The sequence below is a fragment of the Molothrus aeneus genome, chromosome 18 (genome assembly GCF_037042795.1).
Source record: "Molothrus aeneus isolate 106 chromosome 18, BPBGC_Maene_1.0, whole genome shotgun sequence".
NCBI classification, from domain to species: domain Eukaryota; kingdom Metazoa; phylum Chordata; class Aves; order Passeriformes; family Icteridae; genus Molothrus; species Molothrus aeneus.
The window spans coordinates 2,184,482-2,209,214 of record NC_089663.1 but is presented as its reverse complement, the minus strand read 5'-3'; the positions used below and the strand labels follow the sequence as shown (position 1 = coordinate 2,209,214).

Here is a 24,733-nt window from a genome sequence, read left to right as displayed (position 1 = left end):
ACATAAATACACACGGGACACGGCACATCCCCAGCACCGTGCCGCCAGCCGGGCTTGGCTGGGAGGTGGAAGGGGAGGAGGCTGTTCGCAGCCCGGGGTGCTTGGCCTGAGGCTGGGCGGGCACGGCGGGTGTGCGGTACCAGCCCGGGGCGGCAACGGCGGTTCGGGAGCGATCAGTGCATCTGAGCATCCCGGGATGGGAACCGCGGTGGGATGAGCGCGGGGCAGTGTCCAGCACTGGCACCCAGCACCGGGGAGGGAGCGAGCGAAGGAGGGAGGGAAGGGGCCCCTTGTCTATATACAGATGGGTACAAAATCCTAAGGCATGCTGGGGATACAACGGCAAAGCCGGGCTAGGGCTGCGGCAGGGCCCTGGCAGTCAGCACGGCTGCCCGGCGGAGTGGCTCTGGCAGCAGCCGCACGTCGCTGTCCTCCTCCTCTGCAGGTAGGGTCGGTGTCCTTCAAGGCCCCGGGCTCGGGGGTTATTCCTCTTTGGCCAGCGTATGCAGCAGCGAAGGGCTGCCCTAGTGAGTTGTGTAAACATAGGAAATGCCATGGATCAGTTCTACAGGATGGGTTCAGATTAATTATGATAGTGTGATCCCATTCCAGGCTGGCCTGGTGGCTTTTGGGATGCTATTGCTAGATGAGAGTGGCCTCCCTTGCCTGTAAAGAACATGGCAGCTGCTTTTACATTGATAGCAACTGAAGCTGGGGCTGCTGGAACTGGAGAGGAGCAAACTCTGTCACTTTTGACAGACACCTGTTGTGTCAGATGCTGAGCCTGGAAGGAAGCCAGGAATGGCAGAGGGAACCCTCTGTGTGGCTGCAGGAGGTAAAGGGAGATGACAAGGGAGCATGGAGGATGCAGGAATCCCCCTCATCTGAAGGAGTTGGAGGAGGGTGTGCAGCTGAAGAAGTCCTGGCTGATCTGGCGTGGGTAGCCCTCCAGCACTTTCACCTGGACTGGATCAAATTTCCAATAATCTCGGCCTCTCAGGAAATAGGCAAAACCTGTGGGTGAGAGAGGAAGGTTTAGAAGAGGCAGCATTCATGTGACTCAGCTCTTTTCCAGCATTTTGTTCAGCTGACACCGCAACACATGGGGTACTGAAAGAGAGCTGGAAGAGGCAGGAGATTTTACTTGAACCCAGGCTTGTGGCATTCACTTTTCTTCACACTGTTTTAGTTTAGATAAAAAACTGTAGTTTTACTTTTTGGATAGTACACAGGATGGATTTTATTTTCCTGGTGGGTTTAAATATGCTGTATGCTTGTAGTGACCCAGCCCTGTGAGGGCAGGGGATTTTTAGGACAGGATCAGGCAGCTTGTAAGGACCTGCTCAGAGCATCTGTTCTGTGGGCAAGCTGCCCTGGAATTTAGGTTCTGGAAGCAGTGGGGAGTTGTTTCACTTCATCCTTTGAGAGGAAAGAGGCACTCACCACACTGTCATCCCAAGCACTCTGGCTGTCCCCAGTGTTTCTGTGGCACTGCCCTGCTGTTTTCAGCATGGGGCACACTGGGGAGGACTGGTCTGTCACAGACATCTTTTATGAACAATCTTTTCCTTAGGATTTTTCTTCCTGAGAAGCTGAGAGGCCTCAGGAACAAAATGTAAACATTGATTATCTGCTGCTGTGGAATGCAACAGGTGCATCTGGGATTGGCCCATGATGGTTTGTTTGTAATTAATGGCCAATCACAGCCCAGCTGGCTCAGACAGCGAGTCTGGGACAGAAGCCTTTGTTATCAGTCCTTCTTATTCTATTCTTACCTGGCCTTCTGAGGAAATCCTTTCTTCTATTCTTTTAGTATAGTTTTAATATAATATATATCATAAAATAATAAATCAAGCCTTCTGAAACATGGAGTCAGATCCTTGTCTCTTCCCTCAACCTGAGATCCCTGTGAACACGTCACACTGGTCAATACCAAAAGCAGCCTGTTCTTTGTTCAGCTCCCCTGTAGAAGTGTGGACAGTGTTTCTGTTGTCTTCTCATCACTTCCTTTGCCAGGAGCAGTGAGAGGTGGGCAGGACTCCGTGACTATTCCTTGCTCAGATATTTGACTTCTCTCTATCATACACTCACATATCAATTGCTGCAATTAACGGCAATGAAACAACTTCTCAGTTCTCTCCCCACTGAAGGGAACTGCCCCTCTACACTGTCTGGGATATGTTATGGCTGGGCAATATCCACTACAACCATGTGTGTGACTCTGCAGAGCTGTGAGCCAGAGCAGGCTGAGCACTGACCCAGCTCGTCCTGGAAGGCGGCGTCGATCTCGGCCGGGACGCCGCGCCAGTCGGCCATGGCCCGCGGGTAGATGTTGTCCACCTGGCGCCTCTGGGGGTTGAAACGCCAGTAGTTGCCTCCACTGAAGATGTAGATCTTGTTCTTCTCAGCCCCCCACACCAGAGCTGCCTGCACTGGGGATGCAGGGAGGCCCAGCTCCACGATGGGAGTGGGACCAGATACCCGTCTCTCACCATCGTAAATCCAGTACTGGGAATCTATTGAGGAGACAGAAAAGGGAAACAAGGGGTCAAAAACTCTGATAATTTGGCAGTGAACTGTGCAACTGGAGCTGGTGCCTTGGCACAGCTCCCATGGGAAGCTGTGCCTGAGAGGCAAAATCACCACCAAGTGTAATGCATGCTGCCACTGTTGTGTGTCCAAAATGCTGTCAATGATTGACATCCCACCTCAGTCCAGCCTGGTGGGTGTTGGTGGGGGACAGGAAGGCCATTGCAGCTGCATTTTTCTCTCTTCTATTTGTAGAAGTTATAAAGGACTTGGCTGGAGGGAGCACCCTCTGCCCTGCAATCTCAGCACCTGGAAATCATGTGGGCATGCACAGGCACAAAGAGGGCATGTGTCTGGAAAGGAGCAAGCTGCAGAAACCAGGAAGAATTTGCCAAGTTGATATAGAGACTGGAAGCAGAGTTCCAGATTAGATTAAAATGGGAATCTCTGTAATTAGCCTACAGCATGTAATACTTTCCCCTTATCTCATTTTAACTCACTGTAGGAGCCTGCCAATTTTAGCACTGTAAGCCCTTGTGTGCAGGTCAGGTGCTCAGAAATGTGTTCATGCAGGAGCTCTGCCTGCAGAGCCACTGGTGTGATTTTGGTGCTCTGTCTCATGGAGTGCCTACAAGATGTGCACACCCACTATGAGTTCCTGTGTCATCCTGAATCCCTGCTATTAAAGCTCCACTTGGGAAAAGCATTAAAGAAAATAGTGGCACTGAAACGGGGTTTGCTGCTGGCCTTGAACCCCAGAGATGGCAGGAGATGGTTTCATTTCTAATCTTTCTGGTTGTTGGAGGTTGCCTGGCTCTGCACCCAGGCTCCCTGAAGGCTCATAAAGCTGTGGGGTACTAGGGAAGTTCCACATGCAGGTCTCTGAGGAGCACAGAAAATGCTGTTCCCACACTGAGCAGGGCCCTGGGGACACAGGCACAACCAGGGAACTGCTGGGGTCCCCTTCTGGCACAGTGCTTTCTGTGACAGCTGGAGAAATGGAGCAAATGCTTCCTTCCTTCTCCTCTGCTAGGGCAGAGGCCCATTACAGACGTTTGTGTTCCAAGGAAGGAGAATGGGATATTGTGGCTGTGTTTAAAACCAAAGTGAACTCTTGTTCTCAGTCCTCAATAGGTGATAAAAAGTTTAAATAGTTAAGGAAACAAATAACAAGGATTACTGAACTTCTGAGGATTTCCAGATTTATTGTCCCAGGAACCTGCTGGGTCCTGACTGCCCCTAAGTAACTGAGATTTCTGAGCCATCTGATCACAGTCCAGCTCTTACCTTGGAAAAACCAGATGTTGCCCAGCGGGTCCTCGAAGGTGGCATCGACAGAGCTGGGGATGCCCTGCCAGTGGCGAGAGGCCAGGGCTGGGTACCCGTCCTGCAGCCTCCCAGCACGGAGCCGCCACACGTAGCGTGAGCTGAAGAAGAACAGCTCCCCCCGGATGGTGGCTGCAGCGTCGAAGGCCGTGAGGCAGGCGTCGGGCTGCAGGGCCTGCCGAGGCACAGCAGGTCAGGGCTGCCCCCCCAGAGCCCCCAGGTGTCCAGGCAGCCCCGTTTGGGTTGGGCACAGGCTGCCTGGAGATCCCCTCCCTGCACATCCCAGTGCCAGCTGTAGGGTCTGGGCTGGGCTCAGCAGTGCTGGTGTGTAGGGGGATAGAATAGAAGTAAATAAAGGAAGTATAGAATGTAATCTTACCCCCTAAAAAATTGCAGCTGAGCTAATTATTAAGGATTAGGAGCAGGCCTGATGTTAACAGGCCACACCTGTAGCCAATAAGAAGAGTGTTATAAAGGAGTGGATTGGTTGGCTGAGGAAACTGGCTGCTGTGAGGGCAAGGAAGAGTCAGTGCCTAGAGGAGCTGCCTAAAAACAACATCGAGGAGGTCTGAAACTCTAGCAATATGGAACTCTTGCACTATAATGACAACACTGGTAGAAGAGGCAGACACCAACTCGAGCTGCTGCCAGGGCAGCCCCAGCCAGGGTGTCAGGGAAGGGCACAGAGCAGCCCTGCACTCACCTCCACGTTGGTGATCTCGTTTGTTTCGAGGTCTGGCTGGGGCAGCTCTGCTGGCTGGGTTGGGGTTGGGTCAGGATGCACTGAGGGCTTCCCATACAGGTACTGGATCCCTTGCTTGTCATCCTCGCTCAGGCTCAGGGGGTAGCGGAAGATGTAGAAAGGGGACATCAGGGACTTGGAGACAGCCGTGTGCTGCAGGCCCAGCACGTGGCCAAACTCATGGGCAGCCACTTGCAGGAGGTCAGTGCCTACAAAGGGAAAAGATGGAAGATACTTTTGTCTACTCACATGCTTTGGCCTCCTAGGCCTGTTGCTACCAGTCACCAGACACTGACATGTGTTGTAGGAGTCCAAAAAGAGGAAAGAGAAATCTACATCCAACTGTGTTGTTCCCAGATATTTCCTGTGTAGCTCAAAAATACGTTTGTAGGGGTTTTTTTTTAAGGGGTTCACTGCTTCAGAAACACCATGAGTCAATTCATACACTTGGGTATTAACCTGGACGTATTGGTAATCTGCAATTCTGTTGTCAGAGGCTCTTGCCACCTCCTCAGCTACCGAAGAAAAGGATTTTCCATGTACTTTTGGAAAGGAGAAATTTGCACAGAGAAGGATGCGTAGGAGGTGTTGTGGTCAGGTTGGTGTTTGTCCACCCAGCCTGAAGCAGTTGTTGGCTAGAGCTGAAGTTCAGCAAGTCCCAGTTAGATCACACCCACTGTGGAAGATATTGGTGTCAGTGAGAGAACTCTGGGATTAACACTTGCCAAAGGCCTTTGTCACAGACAGCAGAGGGAGCTCATTTATTGCTTGTCTGGGGACTGTGTCAAGAAGGTGTCATTTAGAAATAAATCCATAAAATATTACCTAATGTCAAGACCTGAGACTTAAACAGATTTATGGGAGACCATGTTTTAGGAAAACACGACCTTGGAGCATCTACAAAAGGAGAGGGGGGAAAGAGGATTTCAGTACACAAACTTGTATTGTTTGGCAGGTTTTGTTTAGCTTCCAAAGGGTCCTTTCTAAAGCTGGTAAATTTTACTATCCCAGCATATTCATTCACTTGCCTTCAGCCAGAAATCCTCCAAGCTGCAGCCCAAGTGATGAAAGCAGCAGGGATGTGGCTCAGCCAGCCTTGGTGCTCCAAGCAGGATTTCCCTGCTGGCTCCAGGGGAGAATTCCCTGGTCACTTCTCAGCACCAGGAGCAGGGAGAATACAGTGGGGAGGAATCCCTGGGAAGGGTGGAGGGGAAGGTGAGCCCTGCCTTCCTCCACTGGCCAGCTTTACCAGGAAGCCATGAATCTGCACAGCACTGACCTGATTAAATCAACACATCTAGGTCAGCTGAGAGAGTGGGATTTCCATGCCAGTGATTTATTACAAACTTTCAGACACTTCTGTTTAGCTTGGCAGGCTCCTCACTTGCTGCTTTCCAGTGTTGGCAGATGAGCTGTGCTGTCAGATTCTGCAGGGGAGGTGCACAGCTGAAGGAGCTGTGCTGGACAGCATCCCTGTGTCCCTCATGGATGGTCCTCCACGTGGGGCCTGTGTCCTGCACAGCCCTGGAGTGACCCCAGGGCACACTCCTGCTCTCCCATCAGTAAAATGAGGCCAAGGATTTCCCTCTCTCACTGAGAGCTGAGTCAAGGATTTATCCGTGTTTATATCCTAAAGCTCTTTTCAGCATATTAAATGGCAATTAGCTCCAAAGAGCTTTTACAGCAGTTATTTATGGATCATATGGGAGGAGGGGAGAAGGGGGAATGCCATGGAGTAGAGCTGGATTCTGATGGGAATTGGTGTCCACTTTGGTTCCTGGTTTGCCCCCAACTCTGTTTTATGGGAGAATGCAGGAAATTCTTCAACAACAGAGGGTGAAAGCCAACAGAGCCCACTGCTGCCCCGGGAGCAGAAACCTCTCTGCAAAGAGGTCCTGTGCTTGTGATTCTTGTTTTGGGCCAGCACGAGCAGGGCTGGAGACACCACGCAGTCAAACTGGCCTACAGCTGGCACTGACAGGGTAGTGGCACCCTACAGGCTTTGGGGTGCCCACTGACATGGCCAGCATTTTGGGAATCCCCAGAGAGGCCTGGGGTTAACTTAGGCTTTGTGATTATATCTTTGTCCATGTAGATAAACTGGGAAGGAGGAGGAGGAGCTGACCTGGGTTAATTTTGATGAGTCTTCCAGAAACTGATGCTCTGGGCACTGCTCCAGTCGGTCCCAGGCACTACTGCAGTATCTCATGAGATACTGTGACACCAGACCCTGAGTGCCCAAGCAGAGAGCTACCAGCTTGGATCTATTATTAGCAAAAATTTAAAAAAGAGTCTTGACTGGATGTGATGTTGTTTATGGTCAGAGCATTCCCAGGCCACAGGGACAGAGCTGGAGCCTGGGTAGTTTCCCTTTATGGACTTGTTTGAGGGCAGATAGGGAACAATGCGTGCAGGACCTGGGACTGAGGCTGTTCTTTGGAAGACAACAGGGTCACAGGGAGCTCCAGCCTCAGTTTTCCTTCATCCTTTGCTTGTTTCATTTCTAATGACTCCTGCCAATGCTGGGTGCAATTCCTCCAGTGGCAGAGCACATGGCTGGGCAGAAGAGCAGGAGGAATCCATGGGGAAGCCGGGGTCCTGGACCTGACTGCTAACAGCAGGCTTCTAACTAGTGAGAGATGACAATGCTCACCACAAAAATAGTTATTCCCTGTCAGTTTTACAGGGTCCCTGTTCATAGCACAGGGAATCCTTTCCAAGTTCACTGACAAGCATCCTGGAGCAGCCACAGCTCCCCTTGAAGCAGTGCCATACCCAGGTTGTTCCCAATGGTCCAGGTCTCGTCATAGTCAAAGTGCACGTCTCCTTCCCGGTGAGTTTTGGGGAAGAATGCGTGTGCCAGGATCCCTCCAGGCCCATCAAAAGGCAGGTTGTCTCCATGCCAGTACCTGCAGGGAAGACACATTGCACCTCAGACAAAGGCCATGGAGCTCCAGCATCACATAGCCAGAGGTGGGAGGCACTGAGAGGGGACAGCAGCTCTCATTCTCATCCTGAGTTCCTCCCACTGGTCTAGATCAACCTCTCAGAGCTATTCCAATTGCCACAAGCCAAATTCTGCTTCAGAGCCCTGAGGAAGCAGATCTCAGTCACACCAAGCTCTGGGGAGTTTGTATGTTTTCTCAGGGATGTTTTTCCCCCTCCCCTCTCCAGCTTCCAGACCAGAACTGACTGTTAAGCCCAAAGAATTAAGGAGGTGACTGCCTAAGTCAAGATTGAGTTGATATTTCTGGGTGGTGGGGGCTGCAGAAGGGCAGCTGGCAGCAAAACTGACAGCAAAACCCAGCCAAACTCTCAGGTCCTCACTCAGGCCAAGCCACTGATGAGTAATGAAGGAAACTCATGAGAGATGTGGCCACTTGAGAGAGCTGAGGGAGACAAATACGCAGCATGGAAATCACATCACTGCTTGGACAGTCTCCACTGCCCTCATTAGCTCTGTACAAACACACAGCTCAGGGAAGTCTTTGCCCCAGTGAGTATTTTGCCAAAAGGGAATTTCAGGCCAGGAGCCAAGATTCCCTTAACCAAGAAACTATATTTGTCTTTGGGCAGACAGTTATATCCTTCAGTCAAGGGACAGGATGGAGGACCTGAAGATGGAAAATCAAAACAAACGCTTAAGAAAACAGCCTGTGGGCAGAGAAATGTAAATGTACCAGGAAAATGAATGAATGATCAGTAACGGTGCTGTGTGGAACAGCTGCACTCACACCGAGCAGCCCACGACTGACAAAACTAAAGCAATCCCAGTGTCTGAAAGCAGAAATATGAGCCTCCATGTAAGTGTCTGAGCTGTGTGCTGGCAGGTCTCTGCTCTGGCTCCAGCCCTGCTCCTCTGGCAGGGGCAGGGTGTGCTGCCCGCTGTGCCCACCTCGTGAAGTCGATGACGATGTCAGCCCGTCCCTCCTGCACCTCGGTGAAGGTCAGCGGGGTCACATCACTCCAGACTTTCAACGCTTCCTCTATGGTCCTTCTCACTTTAGCTTTTACAAGTTGCCATGGGAACCTGATAATTCTGGAAGGCAACAGACACTGGATGAGGAGAGCATCAGCTGCTGTCCCATGGACAGAGCTGTCAGGAAGACACAATTCTGCAACCAGCATCACCAGGGCCACCATTCCCAGCACCAGAACGTCTCCAATCCATACATGCACTGCTCCAGCACCCTCTTGTCACAGACATCTTTTATGAAAAATCCTTTCCTTAGGATTTTTCCTCCTGAGAAGCTGAGAGGCCTCAGGAACAAAATGTAAACATTGATTATCTGCTGCTGTGGAATGCAATAGGTGCATCTGGGATTGGCCCATGATGGTTTGTTTGTAATTAATGGCCAATCACAGCCCAGCTGGCTCAGACAGAGAGCTGAGCCACAAACCTTTGTTATCATTCTTTTCTATTCTATTCTTAGCCAGCCTTCTGATGAAACCTTTTCTTCTATTCTTTTAGTATAGTTTTAATGTAATATATATCATAAAATAGTAAATCAAACCTTCTGAAGCATGGAGTCAGATCCTCCTCTCTTCCCTCATCCAAGACCCCCTGTGAGCACTGTCACAGCCTCTACCAAGCAACATGTGCAGCAGATAAATCCCATCAGTGTTGGAACCCTCTGGCTGGTGTGGCAGAGGTGAGCTCCCTGGAGAGTTTTGCAGCACTCCCCAGGTCTATCCCCTGTAAGGCCACCACCACAAAGATTCCTGAGAGTGGTGTGATGTGATGTGATTTCTTCTCCTTAATCACTGCATTTTTTGCCACTGGAAACTTGAGTTCACTGAGGAGTTGCTCCCACTTCCTCCACTAACAAGAGCAGACTGAAAGGTCTGCCCCAGAGGGAAGTTTTCCTTCCATTAACAGCGTTGCTGTATGTAAATCTCTGCTGTGTTTCTTTCTTTAACACTACTGACCAAAAAGAAAAAAAGGAATAAGCCTTTCTGTTATCTGCAGCCTCCTGATGGTGTGAGGAGCAGTCTCCTGTATTGGATTAAGCACAAGATGATTTACATGCTGTCAAGGTCCATATGACTGTGCTCACTTCTCCACTCATAGCCCTGAGGGCAGCTGCAGAGGCAGCACAACCCTCCCTCCAGTCTGTTGGGCAGATTCACAACTGAGAATGTGTGGGGTGATTTGGGCAAAGCTTTACACTGAAGTGGTGTTTATGGGACCATCAGAAACAGCTGAATAAAAACATCTCTTTAAAATAAACTGTGAGGTGAGCTCCCCTCGGGGTGGCTGTGGGGGCAGAGGCACAGCAGGAGAGAGAGCTGGTGGGCTCAGCTCAGAACCTGTGAGGGCAGTGACACAGTGAGGGCAGTGACCCTGTGTGCCATGGGGTGCTGGTGTGGCAGTGCCCAGGGCTGAGGGAACAACAGGAGGGCAGCTGTGTTTGGGAGTGTGCTCAGGAGGGGATGAGGAGGTGCTGGGAACAAGCCTGCCATGTTCAGTGTGTAGCTCCCCTGGCCCCTGTGCCTCTCATGGTCACATCACAGCCCCAGGGATACCAGACCGAGTGTTTGGGCAGGGAGAAGTGAACCAGCCTGAGTCACATCAGCCTGGCTACCACACCAGCCTGAGTGTCACACCAACCTGGGTACCACACCAGCCTGAGTGCCACACGAGCCTGAGTGCTGCCATACCAGCCTGAGTGCTGCCACACCAGCCTGAGTGCTGCCACACCAGCCTGAGTGTCACAGCAGCCTGAGTGCCACACCAGCCTGAGTGCCACGCCAGCCTGAGTGCCGCCACACCAGCCTGGGTGCCACACCAGCCTGATTGTCACACCAGCCTGAGTGCCACAGCAGCCTGAGTGCTGCCATGCCAGCCTGATTGTCACACCATCCTGAGTACCACACCAGCCTGAGTGCCACACCAGCCTGGGTGCCACACGAGCTTGAGTACTGCCACACCAGCCTGAGTGCCACACCAGCCTGAGTGCTGCCACACCAGCTTGAGTACTGCCACACCAGCCTGGGTGCCACACGATCCTGGCGGCCATGGCAGCCTCCCTTACCTGTAGGTGAGGTTGGTTTTGTCCCAGCGGCCCCCGGAGAGCACGAAGCGCTTCTGGCGGTTGCGGCCGCCCTGGGCCCCCGGCGGCGCGGGCGGGTCGGGGTCGGGCACGCCGCAGCGGGGCGGGTTCCAGCCGGCCCAGGGCCCCGCCGCCGCCCCGGGGAAGCCCTTGGCAGGCACGCCCGTGCCCACGGCGTTCGCCAGGGCAGCCAGCCAAGGAGCCTGCTCCTTCCAGGTGTGATGCTTTCGAGACACGTCCTGAAAGGCAAAAGCAAAAGCGCGACTTTAGTGTCCGTGAAGATGCTTCCTGCTGCAGAGGGGTGCCCACAGCAGACCTGCAGCAGTGGTTCCCACTTCTGTTTCCCAGCCTGCTCCCCACAAACACGCCGTGCTCCCTGCTCTGGGGCTGGCTCACACCTGGGGGGCACTGTGTCATGCCATGGCACCCACGAAGCACTCAGCTATTTTTGGTCCGCATTTCCTTGGCAGCTGGCCCGCAGGAAATACTTTTGCAGGCTGTGGATGAGAACCAGACCCTTCAAGTATAAAACAAATCACTAGGGAATAAATTCTCCCCCTTTGCCCTACATCCTTTATTCCCTCCTGGCCCGGGGTAGAGGTGACATTAATGGGAGGAAGTCTTCAGTCCCAGCACGCAGCTGTGCTCCTTGTTGTCACTTCTGTGGTGTCCTCTTGCTGCCCTGGCACCGTGGGCAGGTCTCAGCATGGCAGAGCAGGACACAGGGGTGTGGGTGACAGCCCAGAGAGCAGCAGAGACTGTCCCTGCAGCCCCCACCACTGCCTGAGGGCAGTTCTGCACCATGTCCCCTCACCTCACTGTACCTCTGATTCTGCTTGGATATCATCTCCTGGGCTCTCCCACACGTAGCTGGAAAAGCAAGGTTTCTTCTTGACAACATTAATTAATGCTAATTAGCTGACTTCCACCGGTTTCCCATGTTGACACCATGAAACACAACCCAGGTGTTGCCTCCAAGCTGCTGTGAGGCATGTTGGGTGAGAGGTGCTTGGTCCACCTCACTGTGCTGCAGAGGGCCAAACACAGATTTTTTTTTTTTTTTTTTTTTTTTTTTTTTTTTTTGCCTGATTTTATGCAGCAAATGAAAGGATGGAAGGTGTTTGAGCAGGCAGGAGCTGAGATGCAGCAGTGGTGAACAGACAGGCTCTGTCCCACAGGGCTCCAGAGGTTGGACCTGGGCTTTAGGCAGCTCTTTCTTGCCCTGCAAAGAGCTGCCTCCTTCCAGGCCAGCTTTCCTGGCTGCCCTACCAGCGACACGGGGGTCAGGATGGCACGGTGCCAGCGCTGCCATGATGCCTGTAATCCACATGCTGCCACCCTCTGCTGCCACAATGGGCCCATTCACGCGGGCTGGAATGAAGTGTGAAGGCCTTGGCATTAATTCCACCACCCTGTGCCCCTGAGCCAGGCACACATGGACAGGGGAGCCAGGCAGGGCACACAAGCTGCACTCTGGGTGCCCACACATCACTTTAGGCTTTTGGTGTGTCTGTCACTGCTCCAGCCTGCTGGCTGATCCTCCCATGACAGACAGACAGACAGACAGACATACAGACACCCTTGGTGGCTGGGCACCTGCCAGCCTGTGCCTCAGAGCCATTGATACAACCCTGGTGTCCCAGTGCACTCTCACACCCCACAGGAGCTGCACCAGCAAGGAGAGGAACCATCCTGAACAGCAGGATTTTCACACCCTGAACAGCAAAAGATGCCCAAGCCACCAGCCACACACTGAGCATCCATTCAGGGCCTGGGGGAGGAGGAGCACAGGCTGGGCTGTCCCCAGGCTGCTCCTGCTGGGACTGGAGCTCTGCCAGGCTGGAGGTACCTGTCCTCTAAGAGGAGCTCTCTGAGAGCCCCCTGGCACCCTGCCTGGGCTGGCAGCTACTGCTGCAAAGGACAGCTGGCAGCAGAAGCTGACAAAGTTCATGTTCTGGCCAGCATTTGCTATCAGCCCCGATGCCACCGGAGCACACAACGGCTCTGTGTCACCAGAGCACAGCCTGCAGGGCTGCTCAGCCCCTTGCTCCTGGCTGCACCCATGGCCAGGTCCTGGCAGCTGAGGATTGGGGTGAGGAATGCATCTGGCTTTCCAAGGCCAGGAATGCAGGGCTGAGGAGCACAGGGAAACCCTCAAGGAGTGCTCAGGTGGGTGGGTGTGCTGAGGCTGACCCAGATGCTCCTTACCCCTGGTTTTTCTCCCTGGTGATGCTCTCCACCCCTGGGAAGGCCCAGTTTCCTTCCAGGCTGGGGGCACTGCCATGAACTGGAGGTTCTCTCTCCTCTGCCCAGGAGCAGAGAGGAGAAGCTGCCTGTTTCCTTCTTGCCCTGAGGAGTCCCTTGTTCAGAGGCGGAGCAGAGGCAGATTTTCTCTCCTCTTTGGTTACCTCAAGGCTCTGTTACGAATCCCAGCTTTCCAAACCCCACTTTGCAACAGCAGGACCCTCCCTGCTCCTTCTGCCCTTTGCAGACCCAGTCCTGGAAGGGGCACAATGTGCTCCTGTGGGTGGGACAGGAGGCAGGACCTGCCCTGGTGTCCTGTGTGTGCCCCTGGACAAACAGTGACTCTGTCCCTGTCGTCACTGCACCGACATTAGCACCATGGCAGGAAAGGGCTGGAAAATGCCACTACAGGCAAGGGGAAATGTGACAGGCACAAACCACTTGCCAAACAATGCTCAGGGGACATCCAGGCTGGAGATCTTGGCCTCCTTGGCTGGACACACCTTGCTGCAGGCACTTCCCAGGGATTAGATACCGTGTCCGCTTGCTTAAGGTTGCATCCTTCCCAGGCAGTGCTGAGCCCTCGCTCTCGTGGGGAGATCTGCTTTGTTCCCTGAGCTCTGCTACCCCACCCTGGCTGACTGCTCAGGGCTCACTCAGGGCCATGCTGCTGCCCAGGCTGCTGCAGAGCTGGGAGGGCAAGGGAAGGAGGGCACTGGCTGCTGGGTACCCATCAGGGCATCCCACCAGCAGAAGGGAGGGGATTCCTGAACACAAAAGCAAAGGAAAATCCTAGGGTTTGCCCCAGCAGAATGCAAAACAGATCTGAGCCTCTGGCTGAGTGTGTGCAGCCACTTGCAGTGCCACCCCCTGAATAACCCACAGCTGGGCATGGGAACTGCTGCCTTGTAGTCAAGGAAGAGGCCAGGGCTTTGGAAGAGGCTGGTCAGTAAATGTGAACACAGCACAAGCACAGAGAGGATTCCAGGCCTGAAACCAAAGGTTGAGGGCAGTGAGGACAGCAGAGGAGCAAAGCTGTAGCAAAGAGGGCTGTGCTGCAGGCTGGTCACAGCTCCTCACAAAGAAAGTGCCTCTTCCTGCAGCCTCGTGACTGAAAGGCTGAGGGGGAGCAGGAGGGAAAGGACAGATCCCAGGGGACAGCAGAAACCACAGCAGAGGTCCAGGCTGCCCACTCAGTTCCTCACAGCTTTATCAGCCTTCAAGTGCTGTGATACAGCAGCCATCACCTCTGGGTCTGCTGGAGCCAGATGAACACCAGCCAAGCTTCCCAGGAAGTGTTCCAGCCATCCCAAGGAGCCAGGAGCATCTTTAACCTCCTGCTGTTGGGCAGCACTCACCCTGCAGAGCCCCCGAGAGCAGCAGCAGCTGCAGCAGCACAGGGGCAGTGGAGCATCAGCCTCAACGAGCACAGGGGTGGGGCTGGTGCCTGGTGCTGACCAACCCACGGCTCTCCTGAGCCTGGCTCCATCCTCCTCTGCCTGCCTGTACTCAAACTTGTGTCCTCTTTGTGTACCTGAGCACCTGGGCTCCTGTGGCATGGACATGAAAGGAGACCCCTCTCCCTGTCAGACAGGAGGGACTGGACAAGTTACAGCCTGAATCCTTCAGTCTTGGGTGCTTCCCCTCTCACTGCTTCCCCTTTACTTGGGGAATGAGCTCAAGGGCTTTGTCTCCATTCCCCTGTCCCTTCTGCTCCTGCTTTTCCATTGCTTCTGTTTCTGCTTCCTCCTTTTGTTACTCAGAGCATTTCCAAGGTCCTGGTGTTTGCTGCCTCTGGCTGGCAGCATTACCCCCCTCCTCCCTATGAGCCTGCACCTCAGAGCACTCCTGCCCTCATTTCAGCAGAAATGCTTTCTCTTGCAGTTCTCTCACCCCATTTTTGCTCACTGTGGGGTGGCCGTGCCCCCCAAAGGCTCTGCACCCCCTGAACAGCAATGTTCCTGCCTGATCTCAGCATTGTTCTCCTGATGCAGGGACAGCTTTTTGTGCAGCCTGCCGCTCAGCCCAGCATGGATTTGCAGGGAGTGGATTTGAAAGTGCAGCTACAGCTGATGGTTAATGGTAAAACTGGAATCAGCTTCATTTTAGTCAGGTTGTGTTCCAGGAGGAGCCTGGGCTGGGAAGGTGCTGATGCTGCAGGTGGAATTTCATGGCTGAAACATGATTGTGTTCTGGTCTAACCCTGAGCTAAATGTGCTCCTGGTCAAGGCACTGTTAGTGGAAACAATGCCCAGGCAAAGCCAGCAGATTTATTGGTCCTGCCTCCCCAGGACAAGGTCTCCCAATCGCTCCATGAATTCTTTGCTCACACAAAATTTTTCACTCCAGGGCTGCTCCATGCTGGCTGCAGCCTGGTCCCACTGCAGACAGAGAGAGCACAAAGGCTGGGCCCAAACAGGAGCTGCTGCAGTGCCTGGCTGTGCACACACTGCTGGATTTTCCTCTTCCCACCCATGGCACCATCCAGCATTACCTCCTGAGCCCTGACACTTTGTTTCCGGATTACTTGATGGTAGTTGCTGTTGGCAATGAAAAAAGGAAAATGTTTATTTTTCCTAAGCAACGTGGAACATGAAACATTATGGACTGCAAATGTTTATGGCCACAGACAGAATGAGAAGAAGCAGGCTTTGGTGTAACAAGAGAAAGCAAATGAATAAACACTGCAGGACTATTTTTATTATCAGACATTTTAATTATGTGACAGTTTGTGAGACTATTCCATCAACAGCACCACAACCAAGCTGCTGGTGTCACCCAAGCAACAGTTTGCCAGAAACAGGAGTACTTACAGAGCAAACAAGCCCCAGGATGCTGACATAGCAAAAGGTTTCAAGAGCCCTTAATCTGATGACCTAGAATTCCTCTTGAAATGAAGAAACTGCTCTAGGATGTGGCACACTCCTGGCAGGGGAGGAAGGGGTTGAGATGTTTTGTTCATTGTGCACTTACATCCAAGCTAAGGGGAGCCATGAGCTACCAGTGCCTCTCTCCTGCCCAAATCCACCAAGAGGAGGAAGTCTGGTCACCTGCCTGTCCTTGCTGGGACTCCTCTGTCTGCACCAGGATCTCAGTGAAATATAAAAACATGTCTGTGGCCTTAGTGAACCCCTGAAGTGCTCTGCTTTTCATTTTGCTGGGCAGCTATGTGCAGACTCAGCTCTGCTCCCATTTGCTTTTGGCTGAGCCATCCCCAGTGCAAGAACACCCACAAACCCTTAATTTACCTGTCCACATAGTTGAGATTAGTAGGAAAGAGCGACTTGGGGGAAAAAGTGGGGGGAAAAAGTGGGGGGAAAAAGTGGGATGTCCAGCATCTCTTCAGGATAACTTTCCACTAAAAATCCTTTCCAAACAACTTCTATCCAGTGCATCCCTTCTTCTGCAGAGCCCCACAGGTTATGGTGCCAGGGCAGGATAAGCATGGGGGAAGGCAGTGCAACATAACCTGGAGAGGGGGATCTTCCCCAGACTGCTCCTCTCCCTCTCCCCTCCCAGCTGCACCCCAAGCCCTGCCACACTGCAGGGGGTGTGTGTGTGCTGCCTGTGAAGCACAAACACAACAAACCCACTGCAGAATAACTACTTACATGTGTCTTGAGTCTCTCCCAGAGCAGAAGATAAACATGTCTAAAATTACCCCAGCCCTGACTGCAGTTTTTAAATAGCCAAACCAAGGAGTGCAAATCAAACCCTTCCTGCGGGAGCCGCCTGAGCCCGGAGCGAGGCAGGCCGGGGCTGTGGGGGAGGCGGTGCCCTGCTGCCAGAGGGGAACCTGCTGTGCTCAGGGTTCTGCACCCCTGATGGGTTGTGTTGGTAGCTGGGAGGGTGCCCACAACTTCTTCACAGAGAGAGACCTTCCCAGCAAATGCAGGGCTTTGATTTCCCCGGGGAGCCGCAGGCAGGGCAGGAATTCAGTGTCTGCGCGTGCACAGCCCGGGGACTGCAGATCTTTTGTTCTCAAGTTTTACAGTGGACACCAGACCCAGCCTTTATTCTGCTCTCAGTTTTCTCTTGCTTTCTTTAGGCATTAGTATGAAAGTGAAGGAGTTCTACAGGGTTTGCCTCAAAGAACACAAGTCCTTCAGCAATATGCCCTATAGCCTGGCTTTAAAGTGAATCTTAGCCCTGATTCCCTCCCCTCTCAGCTGCTGCCGTTGTGGCTCACTGTTGGAGCACAAACAGCCACAAACAGCTGGGTGCAGCACAAACTCCTGCAGCCGGGCTGTCCTTGCCCACCCCCGAACTGGCACAGCCTGAGGAGCTCCTGTGCTCGCTCTCACTGGAGTGTGAATCTCTTTTCCCAGCTCAGCCCCTTGGCCCCTTTCTCATTCATCACCTGACAGCAAAAGGTGCCCAGACAGGAAATGAGCTGCTGTCAGACATGAGGGAAACATCCCTTTGTGCAGCAGGCTGGGGCAGTCAGAGCAGGGAGCACGGGATGTCGTGGCACAGCTCTCTGTGAGAGAGGGCACAGAGTGGCCAAGCCTCTGTCAGCCTGGCAGTGCCACCTCAGCTGTCCTGCACCTGCGTGTTCCCCTGCTGCCACCTCCATCGTGTAAAACTGGCTGCACCTCAGAGGCAGCAGAATAACCTTCAGAAGCCTTGACAGCAGATGAGGAACCCAAAAGAGCAGCTGTTTGGGATGAGAGAACTGCTGTTTGAAAGGATGGAGGATCACCTGTCCATCTCCAACCCAAGCAATGCAGCCACCATCTCTGCAAAGGCTGAGTCAAACGCATCAGTCTGAAAGCCTGAGCTCCACATGGCTGGTCCAACACACAAGCACAAGGCATTCCTGAACAAAACAGACCTGCAGGAGCATCACCTGGAGCTACTCCAGCCAGGAGGGAAGGATTAGCTCTCACAGAGCAGAGCATGAGCCTAGGATGAGGAAGAAATCACCTCTCTGTTGGCAGAGTGCCACCTGGGGGGACCCTTTTGGGTTTGATGGACCAGGAGTCTGAGCAGCCCTGGAGCCCTGCACTAACTCTGTGCTCTTCAGCAGTTTGGTGCACAAACCAGCTCGAGGGGCACTGGCCAAGTGAGCTGAGCCCCTGCAACCCCTCCAGGCACTCAGCAGCTGTGGGTGCTGGCACCAGGACTGAACGGTGACATGGGCAGCTGGGCTGGGCTCCAGCTCAGAGGGTGAAACCCAGGCTGGCTCTCCCTTCCCCCAGGACCCCACACGGGCCCTTGCTGGCAGCCAGACCAGGCCCAGGGGCTGTGCAGGTTCCTCCAGGAGCAGCAGCTTCCCAGCTTGCACAGGGCAGAGCGCAAGGCACCTGCCAGCCCAGCCCAGCCCGTGTCCCACGGGAACCGGCAGCCTCCAGCTTTATGCGGGTGGAGCTCTGCCCTCCCAGCGCACCCCCCCTGCTGCTCGCAGACGGGCCTGAAGCCGCAGAGCAGCGTCATTCCTGGAGTGCAGGGTGCCACCAGGGTGCCACCAGCGAGCGCTTGGCCTCACCTTCCCCAGAGGCAGAGCGGGGCCGAGCGCGGTGACATTTCATTCGAAGGAATGCGAGCACTTTGGGGGCCAAGGCTGCTCCGTGCCAAGTCCCAGCCCACAGCAGATTTAGCAGCCAAGTTAGAAAGTGCTCAGATGACAGAGCTGATAATAAAACCATCGACAGAACCTGAACTAATCCCCTTGGGCTGCTACCGGGCATTTGCTCTGTCATTATTTCATGGCACAGCAGCGAAGAGCATGTCTACAATAACGCGATTACACACGCACACATTCCCAGCACAAGGAGCTCTCTGTCCTCTCCCGTCCCCCAAATCCCCCGCACGCCGCTGCTCCTCTCTGGCAGCCGCAGTCCCAGGTGCTGGGATGGGGCAGGCATCTGCAGGAAGAAAGAGCCCTGCTGCTCCTCTCCTGCCTGCCTTTGGTTCATCCCTTCAGTCTCGTCTCCCGTAACTTCTGGGAGCTGCCAGCGCAGCGCGCAGGGGGTGTTGGAGCAGCAGCGAGGGCTCTGCTGCCTGTGAAGGGAGCACGGGGGATGCCGCGTCCTCTCCTAAGCTCTCCTTGTCCCGGTTCCCGTTTTCCCTCGGGAACACGGCTGTGAAAACTCCCCAAGAAGCCAGGAAGAGCCGGCGGAGCGGGAGGCACGGCCGGGGCACGGGCATCGTCCCGCGGCCGGTGATTCCCGGCAGCGCCGCCCGTGCCGGCATCCCGAGCGCGGCCCGGGGATGGATGGATGGAGCGGCGGGGGGAAGACACAGCTCATCCCGTTCAGCGGAGGATCTGCCGGGGAGATCCCGCCCTCGGGACAGCATCGGAGAGCGGCGGGGGACACGGAGGGAGGCACCGGGCGGCCCCGACTCACCGGCTTGTGTCGGCGGGCGGGCGCGGCGGGCGCGCAGTGCAGCAGAGCGGCGGCCAGCAAGGCGGCGGCGGCGGGCAGCGGCGGGCGGGCCATGCCGGGCGGCGGAGCGGGCTCGGACATGGGGCACAGGAGGGGGGGGGGTCTCGCTGAGCCTTTTATCCCCCCACCGTGGCCGCCTGCCCTCCTCCTCGCGCCTCCTCCCGCTCCTGCCTTTTGTTCTCCCCGAGCCGCGGCTGCTCGGGCCGGGGGGACACGGCCCGGCCGCATCGCGGGAGGGGGGTCCGGTCCCGCCCGGCCCGGCCGCTCCGCCCCGCCACCCCCCGGGGGCGGAGCGGGGCGGGACCCCCCTCCCACGCCTGCCCGGCACCGGCCCCCGGCTCCTGCCTGCCTTGGGGTGCCTTTAAACGGGGCCCTTTAAAGGCGTCTCTCACCTCTCCTGCCTAAGGGCACCAAGGACTAAACCCCATCCTCTCAGTGCCTGTCGAGACCACTCCAGTCCCCCTGTGGGGAGTAGCTCACAGCCGTGTTTTAATGAGTTTGAACTCTTGTTTTGCCTGTGCAGGGCTCTGCTTTGCTCACTTTTTCACTCACCCTTTGCAAGAAAGCTTTCTCGAGCAGGGATGCTGAGGGAGGGGAAGGAAGGGAGCAACTCCTCATTTTGGAGATGCCAAAGCCTTCTCCATCTGCTCAGCCACCTGGAGATAGAGGCAGCAAGGCACAGATCTGGTTTCTTCGTTCCTGTTTCTATGGGAGAAGCCCTGGATTGTGTCAGCATCCTCTCAGCAGACTGAGTTTAGCTGAAAATTGTTTCAAGAAATGTATTGCAAATAAGAGAACTTTGATCTCCAGCTGCCTGGGCTGGTGTGCAGGGAGTGAGTAAGACTTCCTGACATCCCAGGCTTTATTACTGCTTTATTTTTCTGTGATCAGTTCTTCATGTTTAGTTTTATGGGAACCATACTGACGATGTAAATCCTGGGTAGGGTGAGCAGATGTGAGAAGAAAGAGCCTGGCCTTGGCTGGCTGTGGAAAGTGCTGCAGTGTTTAACTCACAGGCTGTTAGCAAGATGTCCCTGCCCTGCAGCACCATGCTCAGAGTATCCCCTAGGCCTTGTTTGTAAAGGGGACAGGGGAGCAGGGAAAACCACGTTGCACTGTGGAATTTACCCTTCTGCTCTTATTCTGGCTGTGCCCCAGGAATGCAGAGCAGACCCTTGTTTCTTGCCTTTCTCTGAGCCAGACAGCTGGGTCCCAGTGAAAAAAGCTTTCCTGCCTTTGTCTCTCTTTTCTTTAGTGTCTTTTCTTTTAGTGTTGGTGTCTCTGGGAGCTCAGTGCTTTCCAGCCCATGGCAGTGGAGCCCTGGGGAAGCAGGGAGAGGCATGGGAGCAGCCTGGGAGGCAGCAAAAGGCAGCTTGGCTCCTCTTAATGAAGGGAGATTTTAAAGGGGGTGTTCTGGGAAACTTGGTCCTTGCAGAGATGGAACTGTGTGTGAGAACTGCTGGCTCCTGCCAAGGCACTCAGCACAAAAGAGAGTGCATGTTGTGTTTGGGATCACAGATATTTCCCAGCCAAGCCAGTGGATGTTTAGCAGCAGGAAAACGGCTGCTGGGTGTTCTGGGGACTCCTGTGCCCTGTGTGCAGCCTGCAGAATTGCTTCTTGCTGTGTTCCTGAGCTGGGAGCTCTCTCAGCCACTGTCTGTCCTGTCCATGCAGCCCCATGGATGCACAGAGGCTGCTGCCCCATGAGCACAGGGCTCCCACCCCAGCCCCAGAGCACTGACAGTCTGAGACCCCTCATTCCGAGACCCCTCATTCCGAGACCCCTCAGTCTGACACCCCTCATTCCGAGACCCCTCAGTCCCACATCTCCCACTCTGACATCTCCCTCTCTGCTTGCTTTCCTGCAGCTCCTGCCAGGCTGGAGCCAAGCTTGGGCTTCTCTGGATGGCTGCAGGAGCTCAGTGGAAGTTCTCATGGCTGAGAGGCCCCCATGGTCACTGATGCTGCTGATTAACATCCCCACATGGAGCTCTTCTTGCTTAGCACCTGTTCAGGGCCTTCCAGCCCCAGCAAGTGGCAGAGCTGTCAGGAGTTTTCCAAGTCCTTCTGACCACAAGCATTAGCTCTTCTCCCACTCCCCTAAAGGCTTCCCAACAAGGAGGGCCTTGTGAACACCTGGGCAGGCAAAGCAGCATCGTAATGTGAGTCTCAGCAGGAACCAGCAGCTGGGGATAACCTCACTCTACACCCAGCAGGTGTTAGGGGGAAAGGGGCTGTGCCAGGGGAAGAGAACAGCAGGTTTGATTCTTTGTGAGCAGCAAAGAGGTGGAATAACTCCCTCAGCCCGTGGGCCACTTGGGTGTGATACTGCTGTAAGGCACTTGGGACTGAGGGGAGGTGGGGGAAGAGCTTCTGATGAGAGCCAAGGGGAAAAGGGAGGGAACTGAGAGAGAAACTGAATTTAAATGGATTAAGCCTGTCTGTCCAAAGTCTTTTGTTTCCTGCCACCTCCCTGGTGTGACTTTCACAGCTGTGTTCTGTGTGCCTGGGGACCTGTCTTGAGGCCCCCTGCAAAGCCAGCACAGAGCTTTACACCCCCTGGGCATTGCCCTGAGCAGCTGGAAGAGGCTCCAGGAGCCAAACCCCTTTGATTTCCCTGATGTCTTTCCTGCTCTCTCCGTAGGACATAACCTCATGAATTGACGTCTCCAGCATCACTGCTCAGTGGGTGACAAATGAGGACATGTCCTCATCAGGTAAGTCTCTGTCCTCCCCTTTGGTTTTTGGGATTCCCCTTCTCTCTGGCCCTGGCACCTTGTTTTTCTCCTGGGCAGCCAAAGTGGGTGTTTGTACAGGTGGTGGTGGGTGCAAACAAGGCTGGGGGTCATGTGCAGTGAACTGCCCATGTAAACATGATTGATCAGGAGTACTTTTTGAATTACTCAGTTCTCCTCCTCTGCTGGCAGCCCGAGACATGGGCATGGGGAGTGGGCAAGAAGAGGTTGTGGAGTGGGAACTTGGCCTTTGGGCCTGGACACAAGTGGAAAGGTAAAGTAATATGTAAAATAAAATATAGGTTGGTCAGCGAAGTGCTTTGCTTCAAATCTCTACTGGGTTTTTAAAAAATCTTTCAAATGGAAATGCTGGAATTGTGCAGGCTGCCCTGGGTCCAAACAGTGAACCTTGAAAACACCAAAGTTTTCCAGACTTCAACTTAACTAGGTCAGTCTCACTATGAAGAAAGTCTTGCTTGATTCCCTACTACTTATTTTACATCTGTTTTCTTTTGCCCTCCCCTTTCTGTGACCTTAGTTCTGGGTTGAACCCAGCAGTGCAGAGTCAGAAGAGTTTGGGGTCAGCTCGATGCAGTGCCCTTATGAAACCAAGGGCCAGGTGTGGGGCAGGGCCATGGCTTCACTGCTGCCCCCCTGACCTTGGAACAAGGGACATGGTGGCAGGAGCGTGCTGGCCCTCACCTTGCAGAGGTGCACTGCACTCCTCAGGGCTCCAGGCCAGGAAGGGTCCCTGGGCGAGCGCTGAGACAGCCTCAGCCTGTCCCCTGTGCAGTGCAGGGCAGCTCACACTGCAGGGCAGCTCACACTGCAGCTCACAGTGCAGCTTGCACGGTGCCCGAGCAGCTGCGGGGTCCCTCCAGCTCTTCCTCTCCCTTCTGCAGCAGCCCTGGGCTCAGCCCTGGACTCAACCCCAGGCTCAGCTCTGGATGCGGCCCTGGGCTCAGCTCTGGGCTCAGCTCTGGGCTCAGCTCCAGCCTCAGTCCTAGGCCCAGCCCCGGACCCAGCCCCAGACTCAGCCCCAGGCTCAGCTCTGGCCACAGCCCTGGCCCAGCCCAGCCCCAGCCCCAGCCCAGCGCTGGTTTTGGCCCCAGGAGCAGCTCGGTCGGTGCCGCGGCGCGGGCAGGGCCGGGCCGGGCTCGGGAGCCGCTCAGCGCCCGCAGTGTTTGTGTCTGCTCATCCCTGCCCCGTGCCAGGAGCCGAGCGCACACAAACACAGCCGGGCTCGCCTGGGAAGCGCTGCCTGCGAGATAAGCAGGGCGAGGAAAACACATCCATCTTCGTGTCTCTTGGCCTGAGATGCAGTTTCATCTGCTGGCATTTTCCTGGCGTGGGCTCAGGGCACACCGCAATTCACCTGCGGAGCCAGACGCCGGGGAGCCAGCTCCCATTCCTGGCGGGAGGAATCGCTGCTGCTCCGGCTGCTGCAGGGGCCGTGCTGGCGAGGGGCTGGCACTGGGGTGGTGCTTGGGGACGGGGCTGGCCCCGGGCTGAGCCCTTGTGGCTGTGGGTCACTAACAGAGAGCTCAGCGTGGCTGTGGGTCACCAACAACGAGCTCAGCGTGGCTGTGGGTCACTAACAGAGAGCTCAGCGTGGCTGCGGGTCACCAACAGAGAGCTCAGCGTGGCTGTGGGTCACCAACAACGAGCTCAGTGAGCCACGGGCCACAGTGCCTGCCCAGAGCCTCCCGTGCCCACCCGGGCACCCGGCAGAGCCCGGCCAGGAGCTGGCAGCCAGCGGCTGGACACAGCACGGGTGATGGGACACAGAGCAGGGGACACAGCACGGGTGGCTGGGACACAGCACCGGGCACAGCACTGGTGAATGGGCACAGAGCAGGGGACACAGCACGGGTGATGGGACACAGCACCGGGCACAGCACTGGTGAATGGGCACAGAGCAGGGGACACAGCACGGGTGATGGGACACAGCACCGGGCACAGCACTGGTGAATGGGCACAGAGCAGGGGACACAGCACGGGTGATGGGCGCAGAGCACCGGGCAGGGCTCGGCTGCAGCCGCGGCTGCTCGGGCTCTGATCGGGAGCCGGCCAGTGCCGTCTTGCAGCGCTCCCGACCTGCCGGCTCCCCGCGAATGGAACGGCCCCGGTGAAACGCCCCCCAGCCTTGGCTCCCTCTGATCCCCTCCGAAGCTGATCTGAGACTGGAATGTCTCCTGGGACGTGATTCCCTCTAGCCCGAGGGGAACTGCGTTAATAAAACCCAGCGTGAGCTGTGGAGGCGATGGGGGAGGAGGCAGGCAGGGCTGGGGGGATGAGGCTTTTATGAACAAGTCGCAGGGCTGCTGGAATTGTCCCGTCCTGTCCTCTCTCCCTCTCCCTGTCCCTGGAGTCGAGCTGTGGAATTCAGGGTTGGGTCGAGGCTTTTCTTCACGTACGTTTCTGCTCAGAGCAGCCAAGCCCCTCGGCTCCCTCTCCCCCCTCCTCAGCTGCTGAACTCCCTTCCCTGGAGCAGTCCCGCTCCCCCAGCTCCTCTCTCGCAGCGCTGGGACCCTGCTGCCCCTCCACATTGCTCGGGCATCGTCCCCTGGGGCAGGCTCACCGTGGCAGGGAGAGCTGTCTGTCCCCAGGCTGGCTTGGCAAGGCAGGGCAGCAGCACAAGCAGAGAGGGCTCCCCACAGCTCGGCAGGATGGAGGCTGCACTCAGGGGATCCTTGGTGTTGGGTGAGCAGAACC

The 24,733-nt window shown here is 55.2% G+C and overlaps 1 protein-coding gene across 1 annotated transcript; it reads right to left on the bottom strand.

Annotated features, from left to right (window-relative positions):
• Window positions 1-203: 203 nt before the first annotated feature.
• Window positions 204-19,352, bottom strand: MMP11 (matrix metallopeptidase 11). Its single transcript, XM_066562461.1, has 8 exons — window positions 19,245-19,352; window positions 10,633-10,889; window positions 8,493-8,636; window positions 7,373-7,506; window positions 4,559-4,806; window positions 3,817-4,030; window positions 2,259-2,516; window positions 204-1,014 (listed from the first exon to the last, which is right to left on the bottom strand). The coding sequence occupies exons 1-8, from the start codon at window positions 19,335-19,337 to the stop codon at window positions 881-883; spliced, it is 1,482 nt and encodes a 493-aa protein (XP_066418558.1). The 5' UTR covers window positions 19,338-19,352; the 3' UTR covers window positions 204-880.
• Window positions 19,353-24,733: the final 5,381 nt, after the last annotated feature.